The sequence below is a fragment of the Orycteropus afer genome, unplaced genomic scaffold, assembly GCF_000298275.1.
Source record: "Orycteropus afer afer isolate SDZICR_OR568_19922 unplaced genomic scaffold, OryAfe1.0 scaffold00014, whole genome shotgun sequence".
Taxonomy (NCBI): domain Eukaryota; kingdom Metazoa; phylum Chordata; class Mammalia; order Tubulidentata; family Orycteropodidae; genus Orycteropus; species Orycteropus afer.
Window position 1 is genome coordinate 21,364,854 of NW_006921601.1, and position 14,014 is coordinate 21,378,867.

General features: G+C 38.0%; 1 protein-coding gene across 1 annotated transcript in view; it reads left to right on the forward strand.

Moving 5' to 3' along the window:
* The window catches only part of NELL1 (neural EGFL like 1), a 1,238,690-nt gene that overhangs the window by 1,178,062 nt on the left and 46,614 nt on the right, over positions 1-14,014 (forward strand). The window contains exon 16 of the mRNA XM_007955935.2: positions 8,726-8,866. Within this exon, the coding sequence (XP_007954126.1) occupies positions 8,726-8,866 (141 nt within the window). The remainder of the gene's footprint in view (positions 1-8,725; positions 8,867-14,014) is intronic.

Below are 14,014 nucleotides of genomic sequence, written 5' to 3' on the forward strand. Positions count from 1 at the left end.
GAGTTGGACCAACTCATAGCAACCCCTCCTTGGGTTTCCAAGGCAGTATCACTACGGAAGCAGATTGCCCCATCTTCCTTCCAGGAGTGGCTGATGGCTGTCAATCTGTTAGAGAGATATATATCTAAAATTATATTCAGTTGATATATATGAGAAAGATAAGGAGTAGAAACTGCAAACTGAAATATTGAGCTGTACTTCACTGAAAATAGTTGATTGAACTTTATCACTTATTATGTTTATTAATTCTTCTCCTGTTGTTTTATACATGATAGTATGATGGGTTGCCCTTTTCTGTGTTACCATATACTAAGATGTGGCCTGATAAAATGTATCAAACTGAGCAATAAGTTCAAATAAACCCCTAAAATTTCCATTTTGTGGTGACTCAAACACTTAATTTCTTCCTTAAAAAGAAAGCCCACATTCAGCAATTGTTATAATGCTAGTAACAATGCATTGTAAAACAGCTTTCCACTACTGACATTCTTCAGTAATTTTTTCCAGCCATGAGTTAAGCCAAAACCATGTCTTCAGTTTAAATATGACAGCATTTAAACATCTCTGTGAGTTGAGCTGTTTTCATGTTTATTAATCATATTCAAGTTGCATCAATCACTAAATTCTTCTTTAGCAAATCAAGAATTAAATGATTTAGGACTGAATTTTCTGTTGCATGCCTTTATTACACTCTGACTTTTTGGCAACATTGTCATAGGACTGGCCTTTGCACTTGGAAAAAATCAATTTTGCAAATGTCACATAAATAAATAGTGAAGTACTTGATTTGTAATTTCTTCACTGGTATGACTGTTTAAGCTAGTAAACATGATAAATTATTCAACAATTTGTCCATCTGTTGGAGATATGTATCTAAAATAATATTTAGTTGATCTGTATGAGAAAAGACAAACTGAAATATTGAGCTGTTCTTGCAAAGAAAACAATATACAGAGCCAACTGACAGAAATTACAGTATCCACTCCCTTTTCTAATTTTCATGATAAGCTTTGCACCCTGGAAATATATTCTGAATATGGAACCTAATTTGTTTACCATGCAGATTTGTTACTTGATTTTCCAAATGGTCCATTGTGATATTTCTTATTTCTGTCTCCAGATGTAACAATTTCAGATTCTGACGTAGTTTCACTTTCTATACCATTAATAATTTTTCTTTTTACTACAACAAGGAATGGATACAGAATTTGAAACAAATTCTGTTATATTCATATTGTTATTAGGAATTTCATCACTAACAGTATTAGTACAATGATTTATATCCATTAAACTTGAGCATTCAACAGAAGTCTCTTCTGATTCATTCTGTTTTTAAAAAGAAGTTAAATTTGGAATTCTCTTTAAAGATTCACAAGTGTGAATTTTTATCTTCTACAAACTTTTGTCTTTGTGCTCCACTTAGTTGTTGCCATATCATTTTATCTGGATATAAATCATGTCGCTTTTCAAATTTGGTTCTGCTGTAGCAAATAAATTTGAATAATGGAAATAACTAAAATTTATTTTTAAAAACATACAATTTTTTCAAATAAAATTTACATTAGAATTTGGATGTGGACATAAAAATTTATATTTGAAAATCATTAGGTAAAAAAATTGATTTGGAATATGTTATTTTGTTCTACAGGTCTGAGACAGTAAAAAAAAATAGTACTTACAAGGGAGTCAGAAATAATTTCATTCGTTTGTCATACAGTGCTCATTGTCAGGCCCTTTGTAGATCTCTGTGAGTGTTTTTCATCTTGAAATAATAGTTAAAACATTGCGTACTCACCTCCCATCCTCTGATGCTGCATCTTCACAGTTCATTGGACTACTACTGATAGCCAGCGGAGGCAAGAGCAATCACAAAGAGCATGATACAAATGTAAGGATAGGCTCAATCTGAAGACAGGTTTTGGTTTACTTTTACAGGACCAAATATGTCATGAGTCAGGTGATTATAGCGCCATTGGCACATATTTTTGTAGTCAGTGAGAGAGAACTGAATGTGAGGTTACACTCAATTGGTCTGAAATAAAAAGGAAAATATAATTGTTTTATATAGAAACTATATGATGTGTACAAATTGTATAAAATAACTTAGTGCCCTGCCAGTTCCCTTCTCCTGTGGTACTCACTTTTACTTGTGTCCTGTCTGTCTGACATTGATGAGTCTTTGCTTTGGACAACTGGTGACCCTGTTTTGTTAATGCCCTCAGCATCTGCTTACTTTGCTTACTGGGTGATCCATCCCTGACCCTGAATGAAAATAAAAGAGAAGTTCTTCTTCCCTCATAATGTGCAGAAGGCTGTATGGTGCAGTGGTTAATAGCATGTACTTTGGAGTTAAACAGACCTGTTCTGCCACTTCCAGATGTTTTATCATGGGCACATTATATAAACATCTAAGTCTCCATTTTCCTTATAATTAGGGCAGTTCAAATTATCTCATAAGCATTCTGAAGATCAAATGAAGCTGTGAATATAAAGCACTTGTCAGAGGGCCTGACACATAGTTAATTATTAATAGTGGAAGTTCAAAAATGCTTTCTATTTGATTGGAGAGAAACTAAAGCAGGAAACACCGAATATTCTAAAATAGGATGAATGTAAGAGAAAAATGAGGTGGCAAAAAGTGCTAATCATTATAGGAATTTAGAGAAAATAAGGCTTCCTGTTGGGATTAAAAATTTGTACTTGGATTTTAATTTAAAATCAGTCACTGTAGGGGGGAAAACATGAAATTAAAATGAGCATGGACTATAGAGATACTTAAGTCAACCAGCTCAGAGATTGGAAAGGTTTTCTGCTGAGAAGTTTTGAGAACTAAAGGCACATTGTTTTACAAAGAGGGTTTAGGCTATGTTTTCAATGCCTGGTTGTTTGTCATTGATTTTTCATAGCAAATCCACTGTACAGTCCAAATAAGATCAAATGTGCTGCTCAGTCTATATGCCGGGAAGAAAACCTTGGGTGTCTGTGTGTTTCCCATTATGAATAAAAAAGGTTAAGGTACAGGTAGACCTCTTCACTGAGGACCACTACAACTACATGTCTTTTTGTTGTCTATTGTGTTGCCTTAAAAGTTGTGAGGATTGGGGATAGAGCCTAAGTTTTATATAGAAACTATATGATGTTCTTTAGAAGCAAATACTTTATTAGATCAAATGAACTCTCATATTTAGTTTTGTGAATTTGTATTATATCATTGTTATTTGCAAACAGCAGGGAATGTTGCAATATTTTTTATCTTGCTTCCATCTTGTTCATTCATCCACTTATTCACTCCACAAGTACTGCACATTTTTTCATTATGCAAAAAGGGGGTGTTTCCATTATCAGAGTTCCTCTAACTCTGCAAGAGGGGAAGTGAATCAATATGAACAGGCCAAGGATGATTTCTGTGAGAGAGGTCAGACATTCCACCACCCTCCAAACTTTCTGCCAATTTTGACACCAGCTGTCCCTCCCACAGCACTCTCTACTTCTCTCCTGGGTTCTTTAATCCATTACAGTGGCCCTATGGAGCCCAAAGACAATATTCAGTATTACGGAATTTACTAGAGAAGTAACAGGTTATAAGTATTCAGGATCAGGAATGCTCAGGGTTCAATTTTTTGATTAGGACAGACTCGCCTCACTCATGCCAGAAAACAGTCTTCCTCTGGCCCCCGCCTCTGGGACCAGCTTCTGCCTTTCCCAGGCAAGAGTTATAAGGCTCTTTTAGTTCTACTGATAAATGCTTAAAAAAACCCTGCTCCACCAGTAAGCCTCTTGCCCAAAGGCACTCAGCTTTCTCGCTCTGGTGGCTGGGAATCCCACCATCTGTCTCCTGCTGGTCCCTGGACTCTTCTGCCTCTGCTGCTGCCATTTCTTTGCCACTGCTTCTCGCCATCTCTCACCATCTCTGGTGTCACAGCAATCTGTCTCCTGGATCCAGCAGGTTCAGCGCAGGAATCATGGGTCCGAAGGACACACTCCAAACTTGGCTCTTCTTTCTTGATAGTAGTAAGATACCCTTTTCCACCCCTGGGTTGGCTCATTTTAAGCCTAGCAGATGGCAAAACTGACCAATCCCTACATTAAGGTTCTATGCACTTCATTTGCATGGTCTCACCCCTACAAGGTGCTGTGAACCTTGTTTACATTGTTAGCAAGCTATTCAATCCCCTTGCTGGGCCACAACCATCGTGCATTTGCCTAGTGCCACCTAGTCCTTTGGAGGGAGTCACAAAGACCATGGCTAGAAGGGTTATACCAAGGAATTTACTGTACTGCACATTCATTCATTCATTCCCACAAAACTTTTATTGGGTACCCTCAGGTACTGCCTGACATTTCCTATTCTCTAGAAATGTAAAGCTGAATAATATATTTCTCTACAATTGGGAAACTTGCATTTATGTGCTAGAAACAAAAAGAGGAATAACTATGTTAGAGCGAGATATGTTCTTAAATGTATGCATGTATATATTCTGAGTCATTAGCAGAGGGAGGACCTATCTGTCTAGAGGAATTAGAGAAGGGGATATTTGTATTTCTTGGGGTTTGAAAGGTGAGTGTGCCTATTGTCTGCCCTTGATTGTGAACTCTCTTGATGGAGAAAACATGTCTTATTCACCTCTGTATCCACAACAATACAAAAGTAATCCTTGACTCTTACGTTTAGCTCAATAAATTTAAAATTGGATAAATCCATTTTCTTTTTAAGTCTTCCCTTCTTGATCCAGAAACAAGATGATATGATACAATAATTACAAATATGGGTTCTAGTGAGCTTTGAATCTCATGTTACCATTTGTTAACTGTGTGGCCTGGGCAATTATGGTATTTGTTATGTAGCAGACACTTGGCACAGATGACACAAAAATGAATAATATAGACTCCACTCTCAGGAATCCCTGACATCTCTTGCTTCCTCTACCTCATTTTCAGGTCTCTGCTGTGTTAAACTGAGTTTTCAGCAAAGGCCCAGGGCTTTACATAGAAAGGAGAGATGAGGTTTTGTTTGTTTCCTTTGGGGTAGCTAATACATCGTGTGCTGCTCTTCGCTGTGATTTTCCTTGGATGGGAAACTAGGACTCTGTAGTGAACTCCCAGAGACCCCGTTTCCAGAGCATCTGTCTTGCTTGTTTGCCTGTAGCAAGCATTGAAGGGAAGAAACAAACCTCTGAGGACAAAGACACCCACAACCCAGCTGGGGGGGGGAGAAACCATCCTTTCTCATTTGTAAGGTCCCAATAGTGTCATGGAAAAGCCTCCAAGTGTTTTCTGTATCTGGGTCAGCAGTGATTGCTTTAAATACTTCTTTGATTATGCTGGTGAAATAACCAGTTTTAGGAACAAGAAGAAAATATGAGGGCCTCTCAATTTCAGTATGGTTGCATATAAAATTACTGTCTGGCTTTAATTATAGACCTTGCACAGAAAGCAGAAATGCACAACATTTTACTAGTTTGTGATGGGCCCTGGTTTTCCGCAGGGAGTCCCAGCATCTGCTGTGGGAAGTATAGCTCCCAGGCAGAGGACATCTTCCCTACTTTCCTCATTTGCCCAGCAAACCAGGGAATCTCTAGTGTCTTTGCGGATGTTGTAGATGTGTAAGTGTCTGATTGTCTTCACTTCCTCTGTCAATCATTGTGTGCTAAATGGCTAACTTCAGTCCTGATGAATCATGGCAACTCTGACTGGTTTCTCTCATCATTTAAGTTTGGGGATAGAAAAAACTGTGACTTGAGAAAGTATTTGCGTGGCATTCTCCACACCTGTTCTTCCTAGAAATCTCTCATTGAATTTAAGACTGGAAGAGTTATTTAGATAATTAATCCTCCAAATTGGGATTTTTTTTTGAGTAAGAGGGACAGTAGATCTAAAAACTCCTGGATAGTTTATCCAGGCAGACCAGGACACTTGATTGCTTTGGTCACTTCAAATACTTTCACTTCTGTATTTCCTGTTGGCTAGATGCTTGTTACCTAAAGTATTCTCAGTAGCCAAGTGACAGGGTGTTTGGGGATCATGACTACCCTTCAGGGAATTTCGAAAATACAGGTCTGAGGGAGAGTTTGTTCTTGTTCTGTTACAGAGAATTATCCTTCAGCCTAAGGTAGGGTAGGAGTCTGTGGGTGGTGCACTCTGCTGTAACTGAAAGGTTGGAGGTTCGTGTTCACCCAGAGGTGTCTCAGAAGGAAGGCATGGCAATCTATTTCTGAAAAATTAGCTACTGAAAACCCTAAGAAAGACAGCTCTACTCTAAAACCATGGGGTCGCCATGAGTTAGAACTGACTCAATGGCAACTCTTCTTCTTCTTCTTCTTCTTCTTTTTTTAATATAAAGAAGTCATATGTGAAAACTGGACCTTAATTTAATTATATGAAAGCCATTTTGTGTTCTTTAGTGCCATGTGTTCAAAAAAGCACTAAGCGGGCCCTGTTTCCTAGTAGGGAATCTCTGCAGGATGAAAGATGACCTCCTATAAAATGAGGGGCTTGGTTTAGATATTCTCAGAGGTCACCTCTTATTTAAAGACGCTCTAATTCTGTTGCAGTACACCTTTCTCTGGTAAGTGAGGTCAGTGACTGAGGCAATGTTAAGCATGAAAACTCTCAGGCTCCCACCCAGTTCAGAGTGATTCCTGTCTACCACACACTCCCCGCTCTCTTCTCCATGTCTATTTTTGAAAATTTAATGATTCAAGGTTTGTCGCAGACAACCACAGATCTGTAAAATTGCAACAATGACAGTCTATGCAGTTGTAGGGAATTTGTCATTTGAGGATTTATAATAAATGCATACACAGCCTGGCTGCAGTAGCTGAAGGTGCCATAGAAACATCGAGTCCTGAGGACTGATGGTGTACAGAAGCCTTAGGGAAGCTGTAAGTTAAAGGATTGTATGGGCCAGATGCTAAATGCCACAGAGGAAGAAGATGGCAGTTGACAGTATAAGGCAAACTCTGAGTTGCAGAGTATATGGAGCTATGCCTTTTCTCTGTTTAACCAAAAAAAAAAAAAAAAAACCTCACTAACATCAAGTCAGATCTGACTTGTAGCAACCACTCCATGGGTTTCTGAGGTGGTATCTCTACAGAAGTAGATTGCTCAATCTTCCTTCCAAGGAGTGGCTGGTGGGTTTTATGTCAGGTTATCCAGACCTCAAAGTTCTTTCAAGTCTCTCCCTATCAATCAACATCTTCATCTCCCTGTCTCCCATACCTTTCTTGCTACCATCATTCTCTCATGTCCTTCAGCTCATGTTGTTTGAAACATTACTGTACACTTGTTGTCCTCACTTCCTCATTGCTCATTCACCACTTATATATATATATATATATATACACATACACACACACACACACACATATATATACACACACACATATATATATGTGTGTGTGTGTGTGTGTGTACATATGTATGTATGTACATATGTGTAGCTCAGTAGTAGAGCATATGTTTCATGTGTATACGGTCCTGGGTTCAATCCCCAGTATCTCCACTTACTCTGTTTACTTGGCTGTAATGTGAGATAAGGGTGTTAGGTTTTGAAGCAAATTCACAGTCAAGTACACAACTGAAAAACTATCAAAAGGAGTAGAATCCCTGGTAGCTGATTGCTCCTGAGCTGATACCTGCAACATTTTCTGTTGAAAAAGACCCCAGAGGGTGTTCTATTCATTATGTGTTATTATCCCAGTGTTAATTAAATTTCTATGCACATAAGAGTGTCATAGTTCAGATATTCCCAAGAGAACTAGGAGAAGATTCCTGACTAGCAATGGCTATATTCCAAATAGTAATTACAAGGACAAATTTTGTAAGAAAGAGCTGACCCTGGTATAACAACAGGCAGCTCATCTTTTTCTAATGTTGTCAAGCTTTTTCAACTCAGAGCAAGCCTCTGAGTGAGAAAAATCTATGCATGATTTAGGTATTTGCTGATCCTGAAAAGCCAGAACTTAGGGCAGAAACAAAGCCCAGAAGACTACCTTTTTTTAGGAATGATTGCAGAATGAAGATTTTTGACTGACCATCTTAAACCTCATCCTCCAGTGAAACAGCAGTGTTCAAAGGGTTAAGACAGTAGTTCCCAAGGCATGTTGCACAGAACACTAGTTTCACAAGATGTTAAAACTATCCCCCCTTCCCTGCCCCCAAAAAGCATTCTATGGTCAAATCTACTTGAGAAACAATGCATATTATCAATATCTGCCCAAAGCTTTGCAGAGCATATTAATATGATAAGTCTCTGAGACTGCAATTAAGGAAAAACAGCACACATGTCAGTTTACCACTATTTATCCACAGTTTCCCAATCTTATAAGTTCATAGGCATTTTCAAAGAACACTGTATACTATCTGACTTACTGTTTAGGATACACTGAATCTGAGAAAAGTCATTTATGCCCAGTAGCAAACTAGGCTCCACATCCTCACTTTAGTTTTTGATGATTCAGAAGCCATTATCTTTCAGGTTAGGAATGTCTTTGTGGTCATCTGCTTCCATTCATTGTTCAATATATGAGAAAGAATCCAAGAAGAAAGCTTTCAGTTTGTTTGGATTCTAGAAAAATTAGATTTGGTTCATTCTGTGACTTTTCATTTTAGGTGAATAACCAGTTTTAATTGATATGTTGACGTGAGTATGTTTTAGGTGTTTACTGAAAGGTTAGTGCCAAAAGAAATTAATGTCCTGGTGGGCTTGTGTTTTTCTCTGAGGCAGATATTGATGAGTGCACAGAGGGAATCATTGAGTGCCACAACCATTCCCGCTGCGTTAACCTGCCAGGGTGGTACCACTGTGAGTGCAGAAGCGGTTTCCATGACGATGGGACTTATTCACTGTCCGGGGAGTCCTGTATTGGTAAGCAGCATTCTGCCATGCCCTCTATCCACCTGGACCTTCACAGAAGGGGCTGCCTCCTTGATACTCTGTGTAGAACCCTGTAGAGCCCAGTGATAAGATATGACCACTAACTGGTTAAACACATCAGTTTTAAAATTTCCCCCTCTATAATTCAGGAGTCAGCTCAGGGATTTTGAAATATGGGGTTTTATTATTTTTATACAAAAACTGAGGCATTCAGAGGAGCTAAGTCCAGGTCTGTATGTTACAGCATTTTGTTTTTTCTAAGGTAAACTATGATGGCTTGCTGAAATTTTTTTGACAGTTTGGGAGGCCTCTGTGAATACAGAGAAATATTGTTGACCTTAGTGTTAGAAAGTTTAGTTTAAATCCCAGGTCTTGTACTGCAAAAATCATCACATGTCTCTCAGTCTTCACCTGTGAATACGTAAACATGGAGGTAATAATGTACACATACCATTGTTAGGATTAATTATGAAACTATACATTTAAGATTTGTAAATTGTGAATTGATGCAGTGATCTGATACAGTTACACTAACCTTGTTACAGTTTTTATTACCACCATCATCATATCTTGGAAGATCTCCTTTAATTGCTTTCTTTGTGGTTCTGTTAAATGCTGACAGCAGGAAGTTAACAGATGCAGTTTCTCACCTTCAAGACCTTATAGTTTTCATGAAATCTAAGGAACTGATAAAAAAAATATATAACTATTTCTGTGAGAACCTTGGCCAACCCCACTGGTTTCTTGTTATATAACCAAAAAAACTTACGGCCATGGAGTCAATTCAACTCATAGTAGCAACCCCTTCTTGGATTTCTGAGGCGGTATCACTACGGAGGTAGATTGCCCAGTCTTCCTTCAAGGAGTGGCTGGAGGGTTGGAACTGCCAGCCTTCTGATTAGCAGTCAAGTGCCTTAAGCACTACGCCACCTTCTTGTCATATAGATTCAGCTCATTTCTTTTTTCTTTTTCTTTTTTCTTTTTTTTTAATTGTGATTTTAGTGAAAGTTTACAAAGGAAATTCATTTTCTATACAGTAATTTATATGCATTTTGTTTCATGACATTGATTGCAATCCCCATAATATAATAGCTCTCTTCCCATCTTCTGAGCTACCTCCCTACGCAAATACTGCCCCTCTGATCTCCCATGATTGACTGTCCTAAGGAGTACACCTACCTGGTGTAAACATTCACCTTATATGCCTGTGTATTGTTTGGCTGGAAGCCATAGGAGTGACTTCAATTCCAGGCCTCAATGCTTACTAGGGGCCATAGTGTTGGGGGTTTCATTAAGTCTCTATAAGACCCATAAGCCTGGTCATTTTTATGATTTTGAGTTTTGTTCCACATTTTTCTCCCACTCTGTCCACCACAATCAGCACTTCTGTAACACTTAGAGAGGAATGTAACATAGTAGTTAAAAGTACAGACCCTTGGATCAGATTTGGTACAAATTCCAATTCTGCCACTTCTAACTTTGTTGTTGTTGTTGTTGTTGTTAGTTGCTGTTAGGTTGATTGCACTTCTAACTAACCTTGAATGATTTCTTATGTAATCTGTGTCTCAGTTACCTCTTTTGTAAAAAGGAAATCATGCTCATATGTAATTCATGTGAGTGTTGTAAGAATTGATTATCTAAGTGTCCAGTAAATGTTACTTATTATTTTATTTATTTATTAATTTTTTTCCACAAAAGCCACATTTTATGAAAGAGAGAGGTGAGGGGAGAGGCTCATAAGAGAAAGAAGGAGAGGTGCTCACGAGGGAGAGACAGAGAGGGGCTTTTGCCTCTGGTCTCTCCCTGCAGTCAATGTTACTTATTGTTATGTTAAATATTAATAGTAACTGTCCATACTTGATCAATGTTTTTTTAGTATTAAAGTTATGATTTGTGACTTCATAAAAGGGTTAGCATTTATCCTGGGACTTTATATACTTCTTTATTATACTTCTAGGTACTTCTGTAGGTGTGCAACCATTGTAAATAGATGGTATGTGAAGAGGAATAGATGGAGTCATGTTGTTGAGAGATGGGGATGGATGGAAGGATGGATGGATAGATGGCTGAATAGGTAGATAGAAGCTAAAAAATTAATATATAATATCAAATATGGAGTGAAAAATTTTGTTTTTAAAAGCTACATTGAGAGACCCTTTGTATTTGTCTTAGTTTAGTTACCTAGTACTTCCATACCAGACAATAGCACAAACTGATGACTATAAGGAAAGGAAATTTATTTTCTCACCGTTTTGGAGGCTAAGAGTCTGACCTCAGTGGGTCAGCAGGATTGGGCTCTTTCTCTATACGTAAGTTTTAGAAAAAGATCTTTACTGTAGCCCTGGCCATTCCTTGGAATTCCTTGGCTTGTAGAGAGATCTTCACATGGTGTCTGTCTTCCCTTGTGTCTGTTGTCTCTTCTGCTCATTTTATAAGGCAGTGCTCAGAAGTGATTAGGTTTAGGACCCTCTGTTCTCAGGTATGACTTGATTAACATAAAAAAGAAAAAACCCTTTTTCCAAACAGCTCATATTTACAGGTACCAAGGGTTAATACTTTAATACAATTTTGGGGGTACACAATTCAGTTCATACCAAAATTTTATTGATGAAAAGCCCACAGAGATAATCCAGCTGAACTAATTTTATAATCAACTGGATCTACTGTATGGTTACATGCTGCTGTGCCTTTGCATGTATTATCTCCCCTCTAGCTAGAATGGAACAGGACTTTGAATTTATGATGATCCTTCTTTTCCTTGATCATGTTGATTTACATATGATGTTCACTTTCCTAGTTTCAGCTCATGTTTCACCCAAAGCATTTTCTAATGTCTTCATAGGCATTAACATTCCTCTCCTCTGTTAAATGTGGACCTTTTACCTTGACTTACGTTTCTGTTGCTTTGCTTGTTACACTACATTCCAGTTTATTTGCTCTACAACTGGACTGTGAGTTATTCTTCTGCCTCTCCAGTGAGACTGTTGTTGGTGTTCAAAATAGGAGAAAATGAAACTGCTTCATGTTATGAGAAAGAAATTCTGACTCAGAAAGAAGGATACCTTGCTTCCGGCCACATAGCCATTTTAATACAAAATTGAGGCTCAAGGCTAGGCCCTCTAACACAAGTGTGTCCTTATATCCCATTTACCAGAAACAGTCTCAATTTATGCTTGTTGTTCTGATAAAATTATCAGTACACTCTTGCCAACATCCCTGGCAGAATGCTAGATGTTATGGTCACCTTACCTAGCACCCACCTCTCTGCCATGATGACTGGTATGCCTGGGGGAAATGCTATCCTGCACTCGCTAAGGAAGCTCTTGCTTCATGCATGAGCTGATCCCTCGTCTCATCAGGAAAACCTCAGCAAACTGGACTCCTTGCCAAGGAAATAGAGTTGTTTTGATTATTGGCATTTTCAACTTGAATGACTGGTATTCTGAATTCCTTTTCAATTCCACACTTTTTTGAAACAGTCTTAGTTAAAATGACCTTAATAAGAATAAAAATCTGGCCGTCATTTAATGCTTATTTGATAATTGAGAGCATCCTGTGGTTTCAGGGTTTTTTTTTTTTTTTTTTTTGAGACATAGATGCATAAATCAGATCATGTCATTTTTTTGTTTCTTGTACCTTCCCAGTGATCCCAGTGAACTTAAAATAGATTTCTAACTTCTCCACATGGCCTTCCAGACTCTAGGTGGTAATCACCTTGCCTACTTCTTGAGTGTCCTCTGTGTTCTGTCTTCTTGCTTACCACATTAGCCTCTTCGCTCTGTCTCCATGGCTTAAACACGGCAGTGAGCTCATTCCCGTTCTAGGGCCTCTGCTAGTCTCGACACCTATCTCATTGCGTGGCTGTCTCCTTCTTATCGTTTACTTCTCAGTGCAAATATTATTTCTTCAGGGAGATCCTGCCCTCACCATTTTAACCAAATTAGCCTTTCCCTAGTATCTTTCTCTGTTTTGTAGAATTTTTTTAAATTCTCAAATTTACTATGCACGCATGTATGTATGTGATTGTCTGTCTCCTAACACAAGTATATGAGTTCTTTGAGAATAGAGACCTTATCCCTACTTCATCATTGTACCCCCAGCCCCTAGAACAATGCTTACAACATGAAAAAAGCAAATTAAACCCACTCCCATTGAGTTGAGTCCGACTCATAGCAACCTCATCTGTTAAAACTGTGTATAGATTTTCTTGGCTGTAATCTTTATGGAAGCAGATTACCAGGCATTTCTTCCATGGTGTCACTGAGTGGGTTCAAACAGCCAACCTGTAGATTAGTAATTGAACACAAACCATTAGCTCCACCCAGGGACCTGCCTAGCACATAGCAGACAATAAATGCATATATGTCAATGGTTGAAGAAACAGACATTTAAAATCATATTAGGTCAGATTTATTTTATATTTGGCTTGACAAAGCCAGTTGTGTAAATTGTGATGTGTGAAATAAGATGTTAAATATCACAAAACTACATAAGTCATTTATTTCAGAAAAATATTTATTGAGAGCAACTATTGCACCAACACTATGTTAGGCCTTCTGGGAATATGGGTATGAACAAGGCAAATCTCTGTTCTTAAGGGATTATGATATGAAATATTCTGACTCACGATAATATATCTCAATGGCACTGAACATTAGCACATCCGAATAAAAGCCCTAAATGACATCAACTACTGATGCTAATGTTTAAAAGAAATAGCAGAATCTGAGACAGTCTCAAATTAGAAAAAAAAAAAGAAAGAAAATACTTGGGAAATGTGTACTCAGCTATGCTACCTACTCCACCCCCCATACACACTCCCCGACACTGGCACAAATGGCATATGTTAGACACTAAAATGAGGCAGTTGTAAGTTGTAGGCTTTTAGGAGAACAATCTCATGTCACCCCATGCCATTTTTTGTCAGATGAGGATAATAACACCTGCTCTATTGACTTCATCAGTTACTGTAAGCATCAGATGTTTTTGACATCATAAAGAACAGCATGCATGCAAGTCTTATCATTTTATGAGCAAAAATGTTTAAGATTTACCTGTTCCTCCTAAAGTAGATCATATGATTGAAGAAATGACTAGTCCTAGGTTAGAGAGGTAGACAGAATCATTTTTTTTTTTTTT